Source organism: Falco naumanni, chromosome Z (genome assembly GCF_017639655.2).
Source record: "Falco naumanni isolate bFalNau1 chromosome Z, bFalNau1.pat, whole genome shotgun sequence".
In the NCBI taxonomy this organism is placed as follows: Eukaryota; Metazoa; Chordata; class Aves; order Falconiformes; family Falconidae; genus Falco; species Falco naumanni.
The window spans coordinates 61,471,087-61,484,973 of NC_054080.1; the positions used below are offsets into that span (position 1 = coordinate 61,471,087).

The following is a 13,887-nucleotide window of genomic DNA, read 5'->3' on the forward strand; positions in this document are numbered from 1 at the left end:
ACGCTGCGGGGGCATCGCCACTGAAATCATCCCGGAGGAGCCCGTTTTTATTTTGTTCTCCCGTCAGATCCAGTGTCTGGGGGGAAAACGGCCACAGCTGCCTGACGGAACCAGCACGGCTGCTAAAGCCACACCACAAAGTCTCGACGGTCCCTGAGAATGCTTCAGTGTCCCTTTCCTGCATGCAAAATCACTCCTAATAAGATATCCTAATCTTTTAAAGTAGAAAAATAAAATGACTCAATGGTCGTTTGCAAGCAGCTAATTAGAAAAATATTTTAATGGCGTGGACATCAAATACATTCAGTTGCTAGTTAGCCATCAACAGAAAATACTTCAATCACAAATCAATACATAGTGTGTTGTGTCAACCTTCTCACCTTTCATACAGGTTTTTATTGAAGCTATTAGTTAGTATACAATAACTTTTAATATTAAGGAAATGCCTTTATTGTGAATACAATACTTCATTCTTCCAACAGTGGCCAACAAACTATCTTCCATACTTATTCTGGACCTCCACGCTGCAAAAGAAAAGCGGACAGTTAAGTATGTTAGCATGGGAAATGCAGATAAAATCTTCTTTTGCAGTAGTATAGACTAACTGACAGAGTTCTAGTTTTGATTTATACATTTTGTTTTTATGTAAGAACATGCACAGAGCGTCAAATATCAGCATCTACCAGTAACAGCTCCATTTTTTTCAGGGGAGAATACAATAAGATCAACACACGCAACCAACAATTACAGCTGCTTCCACTTCTCCCACTCTAGAGAAACCCAACTCTTTACTCAATTTAGAGAGGTCTGACAAACACGGTAGTAGTGAAGATAACTTTTAGAATTATTTCCACTGCCTAAATTACAAAGTGCACAGTTAAAAACAAGGCCAAGGTGAGCCACTGCAATCTTTATGAGAATTCAATGCATTATTTTCCCAACCAAATTATTTTACAACTTATCTCACTGTCAGAAAATCTGTGCTAGAGGTCAAGAAGTGTATTACTATGGGAAAGAACCCAATTTATTTCTAATTATAATACCCTACCCACATACGTGCAGGAAAACTGATTTCCTCTACTAACATGATTACACTGTAGGTGTCGTTATCATTTAACAAAGCTATGTAAGTGTCTTTTCGTTTCAAACTCACAACTATCTCACACGTTCTTCACAGTTCATTCCTTCTCCCTTTTTAAGCATCAGTGTTTACAACCAAGAATTGTTACAGAAGAAAAGCAGGCATTTCTTGCCTTTCATGTACAATGCTGTATTTGAAAATATTGCAGAAAATATTTAGATGAAGTTTAATAAAATGATTCCGCTACAAGAAATACAAGATTTAACTTACAAAATAACTTATAAGAAGTAGTTTGAGAAATATTTTGGACTTCAATCACCTGGTAATAACCTTCGCTGGTCTAAGAATTGACTCCTGTATTCCTGTCCAGCACATTCAAATTACACATTATACAGCTGTTACAAAATAGGTAGTGGCAGTGATTAACATAGGTTACGACTATCGATAGCTATCTGCATGTCTGTTCTAAGTCCATCTCTCTCTAATCAGCAATACCACAAAGCACTAATTAATCAAGAGTTGGGTTCCTTCTGCATTAAGAATTTGTAGCTTGGGTATTGTGCATGAAAGCCATGAAAGCTCAGAGCAGGCACTTACCAAGAATCACAACGTACTAGCGTATCTGAAAGTTCGAAGCATGTGTAGAAATAAGCCAGATGCTGGGTAAATACAGACAATACACACCAATACATGAAACTTACTTGAATAAATTCAATCTCTTCATCTGACATAAGTTTCCTTCTGTATTTCTGAGGCAAGGTTCTCGCTAATTCAGAAGTGTCTGGTGTACCTTTTACTCTACTAACAAGTGCCATATTTTGAAAGCCCAGAGAGCTGCCTCCTACAGACTCCTGTGCTTTTGAAGCATGGAGAGATGGCACACCCGCTTGTAGAGATTCCTGTACTGAAACACAGATTGCAAAACCGTTTACAGAAATGTAACAGGACTGTAAAATTAATTAATAAGCAGCCAACAGAAGTTACCAGCTGTTGACAATTTTTTTTCGTTATAACAAACACTTAGAATAATTAAGACACTGTACTTCTCACAACCTGTCTTTACTATAATTATATGTATCAAGAGCATAGTGAAAAATTATGACAGTAAAAGCAAGCATGTTTGAGTGGCAAAAAAATTGATGTAGAGACAGAGGATAAGTCAGCATATATCCTAACAAAGGCTTTTTCACTGGGCAGCTGTACATACAAAAAATACATAAAGTATCATACATTTGTGTGTGGAGGCAACTACGCAAGACAAAAAACCAGTCCACCTAAGATGATGCTTTTTGTTTACTGTGACTGTAAAGACAGACACGTGAAAAAAAGGTGGAGCCTTACAGAAAGATAAAGCTTGCAACTATGACACGCCACAACACGCAATGCAGTGCTGTACCCATTTTTAACATTACAAAAAGGCATTGTATCAAATTTTGTTAATAATGTGCAGAATGACCACCAAGTATCAGGCATCAGCAATCAATGTTAACGAAACACAGAGACCAAGAAGCGCCTGAAGTACTTCACAGGTGAGGGTCAGGAGCTAGGCTTAAGGAATTCACATTGGAGAAGTTGCCTTGACTCTGAGGACAGGAGAGATGACAGAAGGGCCACACTGTCAAAGTCAGCATTCTGAACTTAGATCTGTCCCACCATGGCTGATTTTACAGTGGAAGTACACAATCACCCCAGCAGGCAGGACAGAGTCTCACAGCAATGGTTACATTACAAGCGCTCAGACCTCTGTATACAAGGTTAAAGCACATGATGAAGCAGAACGACTTCCACAGGAAGTCCCTCTCAGTGCTCCTGAAAAATGAGCAAGACAAATGCAACATTTAAACAGCTGGGATGGAGGACTATATAATTTCAAAATAAGCAGCATCAAGACTGGATGAGTCAAAGAATGCGAGGAGTTACAATACAGCAGCACTGCCTGCCTCTCTCCCTTCTGCCTCCACCAAGACCAGTAAGGACAAAGGAGAGGAGCCAGTTTTAGCCATAGCAAGTCTGGGTCAGTAACAGGACTGGGACATCAAACACCTGCAGCAATGTGATCAGACCACTGGGTGGTGGGGGTGGGGGAAAGCCACTATTGAGAGGCATATTCAGAAGTTCTCAGAGAATTGTATCTGAAAGCTCCAAGTTGATCAGGTGGTTCAGGAACAACAGGAGGGCCCAAAACCAGCAAGGGGGAATAGAGCCCATCAGAAGGAGCATATTCTGAACAGAGGGCAAAGTACCTATCACACCTTATATAAGAAAAAAACAAGAATCAGTTTCTCCAGGTTTGTTTCACACACCACAAAAATGTCTAGAGATCTGCCAAGGATTTTCCTCTATTGTAGTTTCACTCTGAAGTGTAGTTGGAGTGCATGCATTATCCAGTTAAAAACATCAGAGGTCAAGATTCAGAAGTGCCAGACTTAATACTGCTGTTGCTTCGAGATCATCATGTCGCAGTAGTAATACGGTAAAAGAATTTGGCTGGCCTTTCCGGCACCCACGTCCCTACAAGTTTTTTCTTGATCTACAGAGCTCTGCTGGGCTACTACATAGAAGCAACAGCCTGGTATAGTGAAATGTAGTTATTGCTATAGCATTCAAGCAAGATGAGGTAGATTGCAATTTACTAATGAGATGACAGAACCTGATTAAGGTAGAAAAGTCTAACATACTTCAAAGATACTGTCACAAAAATCTTCTGATGCAGAGATAAACAAGAGGTAACACGTTTTCAAGGCTTCGAGAAAGCAGTTCCCTGGCATGAGAGGTGGTGCATTCGGCTGAACTGTGTACAACTGTACACACAATTCTGACAGAAAGTTATCACAGAAAATAGCTCCTGAAGAGTTCACAGGTAAGTCTGAAGTGGCACTGATGTGCACTGTAGATACTTTGTAATGTTAATGAATAAAGTAAACTCAAAGCTAAATCACAAACACAAAAATGCTGTGTCAGATAACGTGGTATGGTATAATTTCTAAAGAAGTGAGAATAACATAAAAAAGCTTAAGACATCTACTTTAATTTCAAATGCTTTGTTGACTCAAAAGCAGTATTAAACCAACATACTGCTCATACAACTTTGATGTTTAAATGTCACAATATTGGGAATCCTATAAATATCAACGCAGATATAAGTATAAAAATTCATGCCAAAGATTGCAATGAAATTATTTTTTTCTCAGCATTAATTAGTAACACAACAAAATACTTCTTAAAATGTACAGTGGGGTGGCTCTCCCAGCTATAATCATGGTTTTAAATACCATCAACATTGCAGACTCCAACTAAGAAGAGATGAGGAAAATGCAGTAATTTCTGCAAATATCACTGAATACCTAAAGTTCCTTCACACTGACTTGGGCACAATCATTTCACACACATAGTAGTATTTGGAAAAAATGGGACTTACACCAGAAATCTTTGTGAATCTGCCTTGACCAAGAAATAAAGACATGCATATATTATGTGTATTTCCACAGTTGCGCAGAGTCTGAAAAGGAAGAGTCAAGGAACTGCCTTCAAACTAAAACAACTGTGTTTCAGAAACCCTGCTCAAAATCAGCTGAGTTGCATAGCTGAAACAGAAAAATTGCGTGCTGGTTTCTTAAATAAAACAGTTAACACTAAGAAATGTGGTGCAAGTTGTCTCTATAGATGAAATACTTACTTTTAGGTCTGGGACTACCTTTTCTGTCTGGGAACTTAATTAACGGAGTATGTGGCTTGACTACCTAGAAAAAGGCAAGGTAGCAGGATAAACAGAGAGAGTAAGATGTACTTCTAGACACACGTTACCTTCAAAACATACAACGAATACAACTAATGCCAGGAACACGCATTCCCTTCCTTCCCTCACCGCAGCCTGTGTGCATGCAGCGACAGCCACGGAAACGCAACTATAAAGGTTTAGCACACGGAATTGCTAGCTGCGCTCTGACTGTACAGGAATGTACTTGGAACTGTACCTGGACCCAAAGCGCTGTCTGCTGAACCAGTGAGCCACTTAAATCATCCCAGGAGAACCCGTTTTTATTTTGCTTTGTATTTGTTCACCTGGCTGGGCAGGACCGACTAGTTCTGTTAAGAAAACCCGACGAGCTATGAAGCCTAGTAGTCGAAGCCACACTGCTTATTTCTGAAAGACGCCTTCTGAAGATGACTCCACGTCTCACCTTCACCTTGAAGGAAGAGGGCTCGGGAAGGCGCGGCCAGCTAGCGCCCCCCGCCCTGCACAGCGCACGAAAGGGTGCGGGCTGCCCGGAGGCGCCCTTTGCACGGGGAACCAGGCACCGGCCCAAGACCACCGCCGGTACGGGCGGGCCACCGCCGGTACGGGCGGGCCCCCCCCGCACGCCTCCCCCCCCCGCGCCAAGGACACCGGCCTACCCCGGCGGCGCCTCAGGCCCGGCCGCCTCAGGCCTCGGCGGCGGCGCGCCAGGCCAGCCCGCCGCCCGAGCCAGGCTCCCGGCCTCGGCCCCCCGCTCCCCGGGCCGCACGCCGAGCGCCGTTACCTGAACGACCCTCGTGGCGGCCGCCATCTTACTGCCCATGGTGACCCCCCGCCGCCGCCGCCCGCGCCTCAGGGGCAGCAACGGGCCCCGCCCGCCGAGGGCCCCGCCCACGGCACGGCCCCGCCCACCGCGACGTGCGGCCGCGCAAGGGCGGCAGGGCCGGCCAGGCGAGGGGGGGCGGGGCGGCGCGTTACACACAAGCCAACAAAAACCCCGAAACACCTCGGGAAATTCTCACATTTAATTCCTATTCGATTAAGGCAAGCCACATCCACCTTTTGAAAACGTTTTACTATGTCACCAGGCGAAAAGCAAGACTACGTTAATATGTTACATGCTGTGAGACCATCGATTTTGTTCAAACATGAAATGCAGTTGTCAAGCAGGGTCACAAACAGCTGTTACAGAAAACAGTGCAAAATTCGCAGTGTTGAACATTCGATAAAATGTTTCCATTAAACAAGCAGACACACCCCCCCCCCCCCCCAAGACCCATTAGAAAAGCCTGCAGCTGCTGCCCTGGGGGACAGGGCAGAAACAGCAAAGCCTTAGCTGAAGCCCACCTTTACATAAATGCTCGAAATATATAGATTACTATTACTATTTCTTGTGTTACCACTGCCTTTCAGGAGGGGATGAGCACTTGGGATGGGACAGCTATTAAGTGGCTCTTCAGGCAATTTCAGCAGCTACACTATGTGCGTGCGTTCTACGTTTCTAGAGAGCCACAACCTCCAGAAAGGTTAAATTTTCAAATTCTTAGATTACCATGCATAATGAAAGTATAGTTTATCAAGTTTAGTACATCAATGACCTGCACTACGTAAAACACATTTCTCCTGACTCACATAAATTCAACATCTTTTTCAAGCTGTAGAACAATTGCTTTTAAAGATGGATCTTCTGCCCAGTTAACTTTGCTTCCAATTATGATACCCTATAAGAAAAAAAGAGTATTGGTTAAACAAAGCCTTTAAAAAGAATTATTCCTAGTAAAACATCTCAAATTTTTCTGATCTTTAATTTTTAATTTGCACACTCTTAAAATTCACAGCAGTCTTTGGAGTAAGTGGGATGAGGGGAAAGGAGAAAGGGAAGTATGGTTTTAAAACCTATTGTCAACATGTAGGAAAAAAAAGTAGCGCTTTGCATTTCCTAGAGGACCTTGTACACCATCCCTATTTTAAACATAGGATTTTAGAGGAATTTTGTTTGTTTTTTAAACACAAGAAATAAAGTTTGCCTCAAGCACAAGATAACACAGTTAATATTCTCACCCTGCCATTCTGGATTGAAAATGGAAATTATTAAATGTAGTCAAAGAAGATTTGCTCTACTTGTGGTTCAGAAGATTTCAGGAACACAAACCCATTCCTAGGTTTTGTATCCCAGATAACAGTAGGAATCCAATCTAAACCCCACTAAAACGTTTAAATTCTCATTCTCAATTTGAGATGCAACATTGTTATCAATGCAAACTAGTAGACATAGCATTGCAATAGAAAAACATGTGATGCTCCATCTTTGAAATTCTTCCAATCACCCAAACTCACAGCATGGTTATATCCTGTCTTCTATCTGAAGCCCTCCAATATATTCTCTTTTCCCCAGTCTAAATTTTTTACATCAGCTTTGTGCGCACTTAACTGGGATTTTATAACCTGATTGCAGATAAATTCAAGAGCACTGCAATTACAATTTAGCATTCACTGTGCCTCCCATCTTTGTAGTTAAGTCACTGACCTGTGAGGCCAGGCAAAGGAAGCCAAGAGAGATCTCACAGTGAGAGGCAGAGTACCAGACTGCAGCATAGCATACGTGACCTGTAGTAGAACCCCTCCCAACACAGGATGCTGCAGGAGGCCCATCCACGCTATCCCAAATCATGAGGTTTTCTTCCTCACTTTGCAGGGCTCCACACTCCGGATGACCTGCCAGCCAGCTGCATGGGTACAGGCTGCCTAGTGGCATCTAAATACGCGGGTAACCAAAAGGTCGAAGGCTACGCTGCTGAAAGTATTTGAAGACTGGCTGTGGCTGCAGGCCAAGTCTTTCACAAGAATGCGGTGGGTGACACAAGCAGAGGTGTGCATGTGGTCAGAAGGGGCAGACTGAGGAGCAGCAGTCTGGCTCACTGGTATCGTGGGATTAAGATCTACTTATTTTTCCTAAACATGAGATGCACAAACCGATTTGGGGGGGGTGTAGGGGTGACACTCCATGCAAGGAAACACATTCACCAAGAAAATGCATTATTTGTGTATCTTTAAGGAAACAAAGAATTAAAGATAGATTGACAAACTGTCTCTAAATTCTGTAAATAATTATTCTGAAGAACTTTCTGACAATTTCACGGTTTTAGCTCTCAAAGCATTAATGTTTTTCTTTCACATAGCAGCAGCTTGTCTATTGTCGCTGTTACTTAAAGTTTTTAGAAAACAGTTTTGTTTGAAGTTACATTTACCATACTCTATGTTATTCTGACTAATGCAAACCTGCAAACTTGCTTCTAAAAGCTACAACATATTACCTGGAATACATTTTGAATTACTGAAGTCAACTGCCTTTCTTTTTGTAATTTTTTAAACATCACCTCCAGGACTTGGTTTGCTTCCATACTTGATTGTTTCTCCTTTTGATTTTTCATCATGCTTTGAATTTGCAGTAGTTTCTGTCTTGCGGCTTCTTTTAGTGCTGTTCCATTATTAGGAAAATGAAGTGTTAAGAAGTAGTTAGGCGAGCAGTAGAACTAAAGACGGATGTCTGTGAGGAAAAAACCAAGGCACTTCCGTGGCAATAACCCTAACCTCACACTCCATCCCCTCCCTCCAATATATCTCAAGATACTCCTTTCACACAAGAGGCAATGCATACTGTGCTTACCTGGTATCAAAGTACATCGATTGGTTCTCTGGTTGCTGCCAAAACTGAAAGTACTTTGTATCCTGTCTGCATTTCCATCAGGCATGGACTGTAACTTGAATATCTGTCCTATACCCCATCTTCGGTTGTCACAACTTTAATAATCAGAGGTGTTTAAGACCCTTTCTCCCTTCTCAAATTTGATCAAAAACAAATTCCAAAGTTGTACAAGGAACATATGGACAGCACCGGTGAATATTACTAGTTTTTTAAAGGAAACCATACTAAAAACTAGTCTGGATAAAACCATTTAGGGACAGTTTGTACTTTGAAAGAATGCCAACACTGCATTCCTTCCCTTATTTCCAAAGATACTAGGGATATTAATTTTTTTTTTTATGAAGACAGGTATTTCATTGTGTTTGCTTATTACTGTCAACACACACACCACTTCCTATGCATGAAACAAACAATAGTTGTTAAAACTCTTGGCAAACCTGGTCATAGCACAGTAGAAACATTCAAAAAACACAGTTTATGAAGTTCTGAAGATTGACTTCACATCTAAATTTGACACACTCTAACAAGCCTGCTGAACACCAACATATATACTATTACTAGAGTTCTTTGTAAGTAAATCCCCTCCCCTGTTCTGCAAACATTTTATAAAGGTGCAGTCTGACACACACACAAAAAAAATCATTTAGGTGTTGTAGGACTGATTTAAATTTTACTAAATGATGTGTAGTTTTCTGGGGAACTTATACTAAATAATAAAACACTACCATATTCTCTCTGAGTATCTTCTTGCACCTGTCATACTAATGTGTCAGTCTTATGCTCAAGTAAACAACCCACCAGGTCATTTTTGCAGTACTTCCAATGCTTTTCACAAGTTTTGTAACTATGTTGAATTTCACAGTTACTTCAGATATAAATTAATATTGCTACAAGAAGAACTTTAAAATACAAATGATACATTCCAATATAAAAGAAAGTCAGTACTGCTAACACACTTACAGAATCTTTTCCTTTTAATGTCAGCCAATTTCTGTTCCTTCTCACGTGCTTGCTAAAAGAGAAAAAAAAATATATTTCCCAGACTCTTGGCTCCAAAAATATTGAAAGATGCTAATTCAATTCACAAAAGCAGTTAAGGGCAGCTCTAGAAGCAGACTTTCTTACATACTCACTTGAAGTCATCATTTCAGTAATTTTAACACCGGTAGAAATTGTACCTTTTGGCCATGCATTTAGCTTCAAATGACTGGTGCGATCCTGTTCCTTTCAAACTGCCCTGCTGCCCGTGCTGAGGTTGGCAGACCTGCACAACTGCAACAGGAGCTACAATGCCACTTACCTCTTGATATTCCATTATTTTCTTGCAGAGTGTCAGTATGTGGGATATAGTTTCTGTGATCACTCTAAGGAAGGAAACACAGTTGCACACCTTAAGACAATTAATATGAGTCAACAGCATAAAGGTTATGTGGATTGCACAAAAAAATCCCCATTTCCCTTTATACCAAAAAAAATATTCCACCCCCACACACAACTGCACCCTTTCTTTTTACAGTTATTATACTAAGTATTGTTGTAGGAGCCAAATAGTGTCCTTATTTCCCTCTCTGGTTCCCTAATGTTTCTGTTAAGCTTGTATAACATTTCAAATCACAGAGCTTGGAAGGTATCAAGGAAACCTAGTCACCTGAGAATGGCAAAGAATTGCAGCTCCTGAATTCTGGTGTGTGGGAGGAACATTCTGGAGATGCAATGTTTTCAGCTATAGTTCTGACAGAAATTAAGTTTCTCATATAACACTTCATACATGTGCACCCATTAATATTAGGCAGGATATGAAAAGCTAATTCTAAAAATGTTTGAAACTTTCAGTTCTTTTTCAAAGCCATTAAGCTTTAACTAATGAAGGCAGCAAAGCAGAGGCAAGGCTCTGTCACAAGCCTGTAATATGTGCCCAGCTATTATAAATGCAGGTAACAGTTCTCATAAGTGAATCAAAGGTTGTGATTGCTGTAATCAAAGCTTGGTTAATTTGGAGCCCAAACATAAATCCACGCAGGGTATGAGTGGTCTGATCATGCTGGCTCTAGATAAAAGGTGGATGGTACATCATTCAGTAAAATCTAGAAGAAAGCTGGCTTTAAAAAAAGGTACAGTGAAGTACAGCTATGCTTCCCCTATGAACACCTTACCGTGAGCCACTGTCATTTTCCGTAATTTTGTTTCTCAGGGCAGTCGTAAGTTGGATCCTGCATAGCAGATAGTGGAGAAGAAACACACAACTGATGAGAACTGATAAGAAACTTAAGGCAGATTTAGACAAGTAACAGAAAAATATTTCCAAGGTTCCATTTATGTCCAATTTCACATTGGAGTTATGTATATAAAATACTCAGTACCTTTTCAGTATCACACTTCTTAACTAATGAGGCTTAACTCTCAGGACAAGAAATGTACATCAGTGATTATTTGACAATGACAACTCCTTTTTCTCTTGCCAAACATACTTGGACACCATTAATCCCAGAGCCTGCAGAAGGGAAGCTGAGCAAATACAAATGAACAGCCATATAACATAGGAGATGTGTACCACCTATCGGATTCCACCTTTTCATATGCATTTGTGAAATCCTGCCAAGAAATACTTTTACAGATTTATGAAATCAGCCTTTCACAGTTTTGCAGGAACCTTTGGGTTTACATGTTTCAACTTGGATTTTTTGTTGTTGTCGTTGTTCTCTATGGTATCTCCATCTGCATTTCTGCTTGTTCAGTGGTACTAAAATCTCTCATGTTTGCAACACACTGTAGCACTTTGAAATCCTATTTTAATCAGAATTATGTATATGTGCACACGCATGTATATGTGTGCACACAAACAAACAGAAAACCTCCAAATAAACAGGAAGAAAATTCTACCTTTGCAGGGCTAATGTCTTGTTGAAGAAAGAAGTTTTTGCATCCTCCAAATCTTGCAGGGCACTGAAAGGAAAAAAAACCAAACAACCAACCTCAAACAGTTGGAGAAAACAAAAAATTCAAAAGCAATGTCACATTTTTAACTTGCTCTCTACATGTCTAAAGAATTTTTCCTGCAAACCACAAATTATTAAGGCCAGGTGTATTTTAGCATGTGGAACTGTATTAGGAAATTCTAGTTATCACAGGAAGGCCTGCAAATTTAGAAGCCACATCAGATATAGAACTACATTAGAAGACTGAGTAAAATATTTCTTCCCCATATTTTCTCTTAATTTCCTTTTTATTCACCAGACTTTGGCAAAGTACTGATTGTTAATACAGAGATTTACTAAGGACTAAACTACAAGAGAACTTCCGAGCTCAGTTCTTAACCCTTCTCCCCTTTCAAATACATCCAAAGTTTGAAGTTATGCAATAACATACCAAGGGATAAACTTTCCTTCAGTAGCACCACCAAGGTGATTTCCCTGACCTGCAAAGAACGAATGTCACCAAAAAAAACCACAGCAGAGACTTAAACACAATCTACAGAGGATAAAGAGTTTGATAGCTGTACTTTCAAGGTATTTCTTATTTCTACCTCCACTGTCAGTGAGACTCCGTTATCAATTGACTGTATCGGAGAAATAATTAGGCTTTAATTTAAGTGCTTCCATTTAGCACTTTTGACAAATGCCAGAGCCGTCTCACAGCATTGTTGTTTATGTGCAACCGGCTCGTTCAGTGGAAGAAGGTTCAGGTAACGGAAACAACGGCAACAGGAAGAAACACCTTCAGTCAGTGTTTCTGCCAAAGGCCTGTTTCCTCAAAACCGTCACCAGGAGTCAGAGGAGCCTGAAGTGAAAACCCGGGAGGAGAAGGGGCAGCAGGCAATAGTCACACGGCAGTTTTGTAAGCATTCAAACGGGTCTTCAAGAGCCGTCTAGAAAACGGAGTTCAGCCAAGAAAAACATTTCGTTATTATAACGAGCACTTTTGAGAAACAATTTTTTGGAAGACGAGTGTTAGCCGCATCGCATGCCTTATTACCGTAACATCACGTTAAGAGGGAGCACGGGGGGAGTTAAGAGTACGGATAAACTTACTGGCATGAAGCGCAACGCCGCACTCCATGAGCTGCTGCTTCAGCTGGTCCCGCAGGCTGCAACAGAAACCGAGGCGCAGCGGTCAGAGGGCGCGCCCTGCCCGGCCCGGCCCCGCCACCGCCCCCCGGGCCCCCGGCACAGACCAGAGCAGGAAGAGGGGATCCACCTGGTCCTCCACGCGGCCCACCGCGCCGCTCAGCTGCCCCGACGCCGCCATGGCTGCGCCTTCAAACTGCCCGCGCGCCGCTGCTTCCGTCCGGTGGGGCGGTGCCTCCCGGCAGCCCCCGCGACCCGGGGCGGGGCCGCCGGAGGGCCGCTGGTCAGCCGCCGAGCTTAGTCCCCGCCCAGGGCCCCCCGGCGGCGGGCCGTGCGGGTGCCGCGGGCAGATGGGAGCGAGGCAGCCCGTCCTCCCAGCGTGACTCCGGGGAGCCCGGGGGGCCGAGCTGGCGGCATATTCTGATTAGTAACCGAGCGAGCAAAGCCCGCGTAACTTGGCCGCTGTGGCAGACATTATCCCGGTCAGCGCAGTGCCGGCGCTCCGGCCTGCACAGAGCCCGGAGGGCCAGCCGCCACGCCTGGGCTAGACCCAGAGCTTAACAGCAGACAGCATCGCTCACAGGCGCCGCTGCGATGCCTCAGCTGCAGGAGGCAGTTTACTACCACAAAGGTGGCAAGTGAAAAGAAGTATTTTCTTAAGAAGCCTGAACACAGGACAAAGGACAGGTTGTGTACGGGGCATCATACAGCGACATAATCGTGCTTGAGTTCAAATGCTGTAGTTTCATTGAATTAGAGGCAGCATTCAAATCGGAGGTTGATCAAGATTCGGTATGATGGAAGAGTCCAGCTGTCCAACAGTGCTCATCTTGTAATTTATACAGCTGGCATATTTGTTCTTGATTGCCTGCAGAGACGTAAGTTTCATTAAGTTTACCCTGTTCATAAACTTAATGATTCCAGCTTACCTGAGGCTTGGCAGTCAGGCCAAGCCCACCATAGCACACCAAACCAGTTCATGACCGGCTCACGCCACTTTGGCAAGTTAGAGGTCTGCTCAAGGGAGCAGATCGTATCCAAGTCTGCCAGCAGTGGCTCAGCTAAGCCAGCTTCAGAGTGCCATGTATCAGCACTTAACCACACATAGTCCCCACCTGAACTGTGAGATTCTTACTATCTGCTTGGTAAGGCCCACCACATTCATAAGCATTACGTTCCTTGCTGTGCATTGCCCAACTGCGAGAAGGTCTTCCTCACTATAAGACGTGGTATTGCAGAGCTGATGTCTGAAAGAAAAAGAAGTCATTACACAAGCTTGCTAGAACAATCTGAGTACACC

The 13,887-nt window shown here is 42.5% G+C and overlaps 2 protein-coding genes across 2 annotated transcripts; both read right to left on the bottom strand.

The window, feature by feature from the left end:
- Window positions 1-262: 262 nt before the first annotated feature.
- Window positions 263-5,743, bottom strand: MRPS36 (mitochondrial ribosomal protein S36). The gene is made up of 4 exons (XM_040579917.1): window positions 5,602-5,743; window positions 4,758-4,821; window positions 1,783-1,985; window positions 263-524 (listed from the first exon to the last, which is right to left on the bottom strand). Exons 1-4 carry the CDS (start codon window positions 5,638-5,640, stop codon window positions 507-509), a joined length of 324 nt encoding a protein of 107 aa, XP_040435851.1. The 5' UTR covers window positions 5,641-5,743; the 3' UTR covers window positions 263-506.
- Window positions 5,744-5,829: 86 nt separating this feature from the next.
- On the bottom strand, window positions 5,830-12,829 carry CENPH (centromere protein H). Its single transcript, XM_040579916.1, has 9 exons — window positions 12,695-12,829; window positions 12,552-12,607; window positions 11,890-11,938; window positions 11,404-11,466; window positions 10,677-10,733; window positions 9,824-9,887; window positions 9,484-9,535; window positions 8,132-8,295; window positions 5,830-6,538 (listed from the first exon to the last, which is right to left on the bottom strand). Exons 1-9 carry the CDS (start codon window positions 12,766-12,768, stop codon window positions 6,446-6,448), a joined length of 672 nt encoding a protein of 223 aa, XP_040435850.1. The 5' UTR covers window positions 12,769-12,829; the 3' UTR covers window positions 5,830-6,445.
- Between the last annotated feature and the right edge of the window lie 1,058 nt (window positions 12,830-13,887).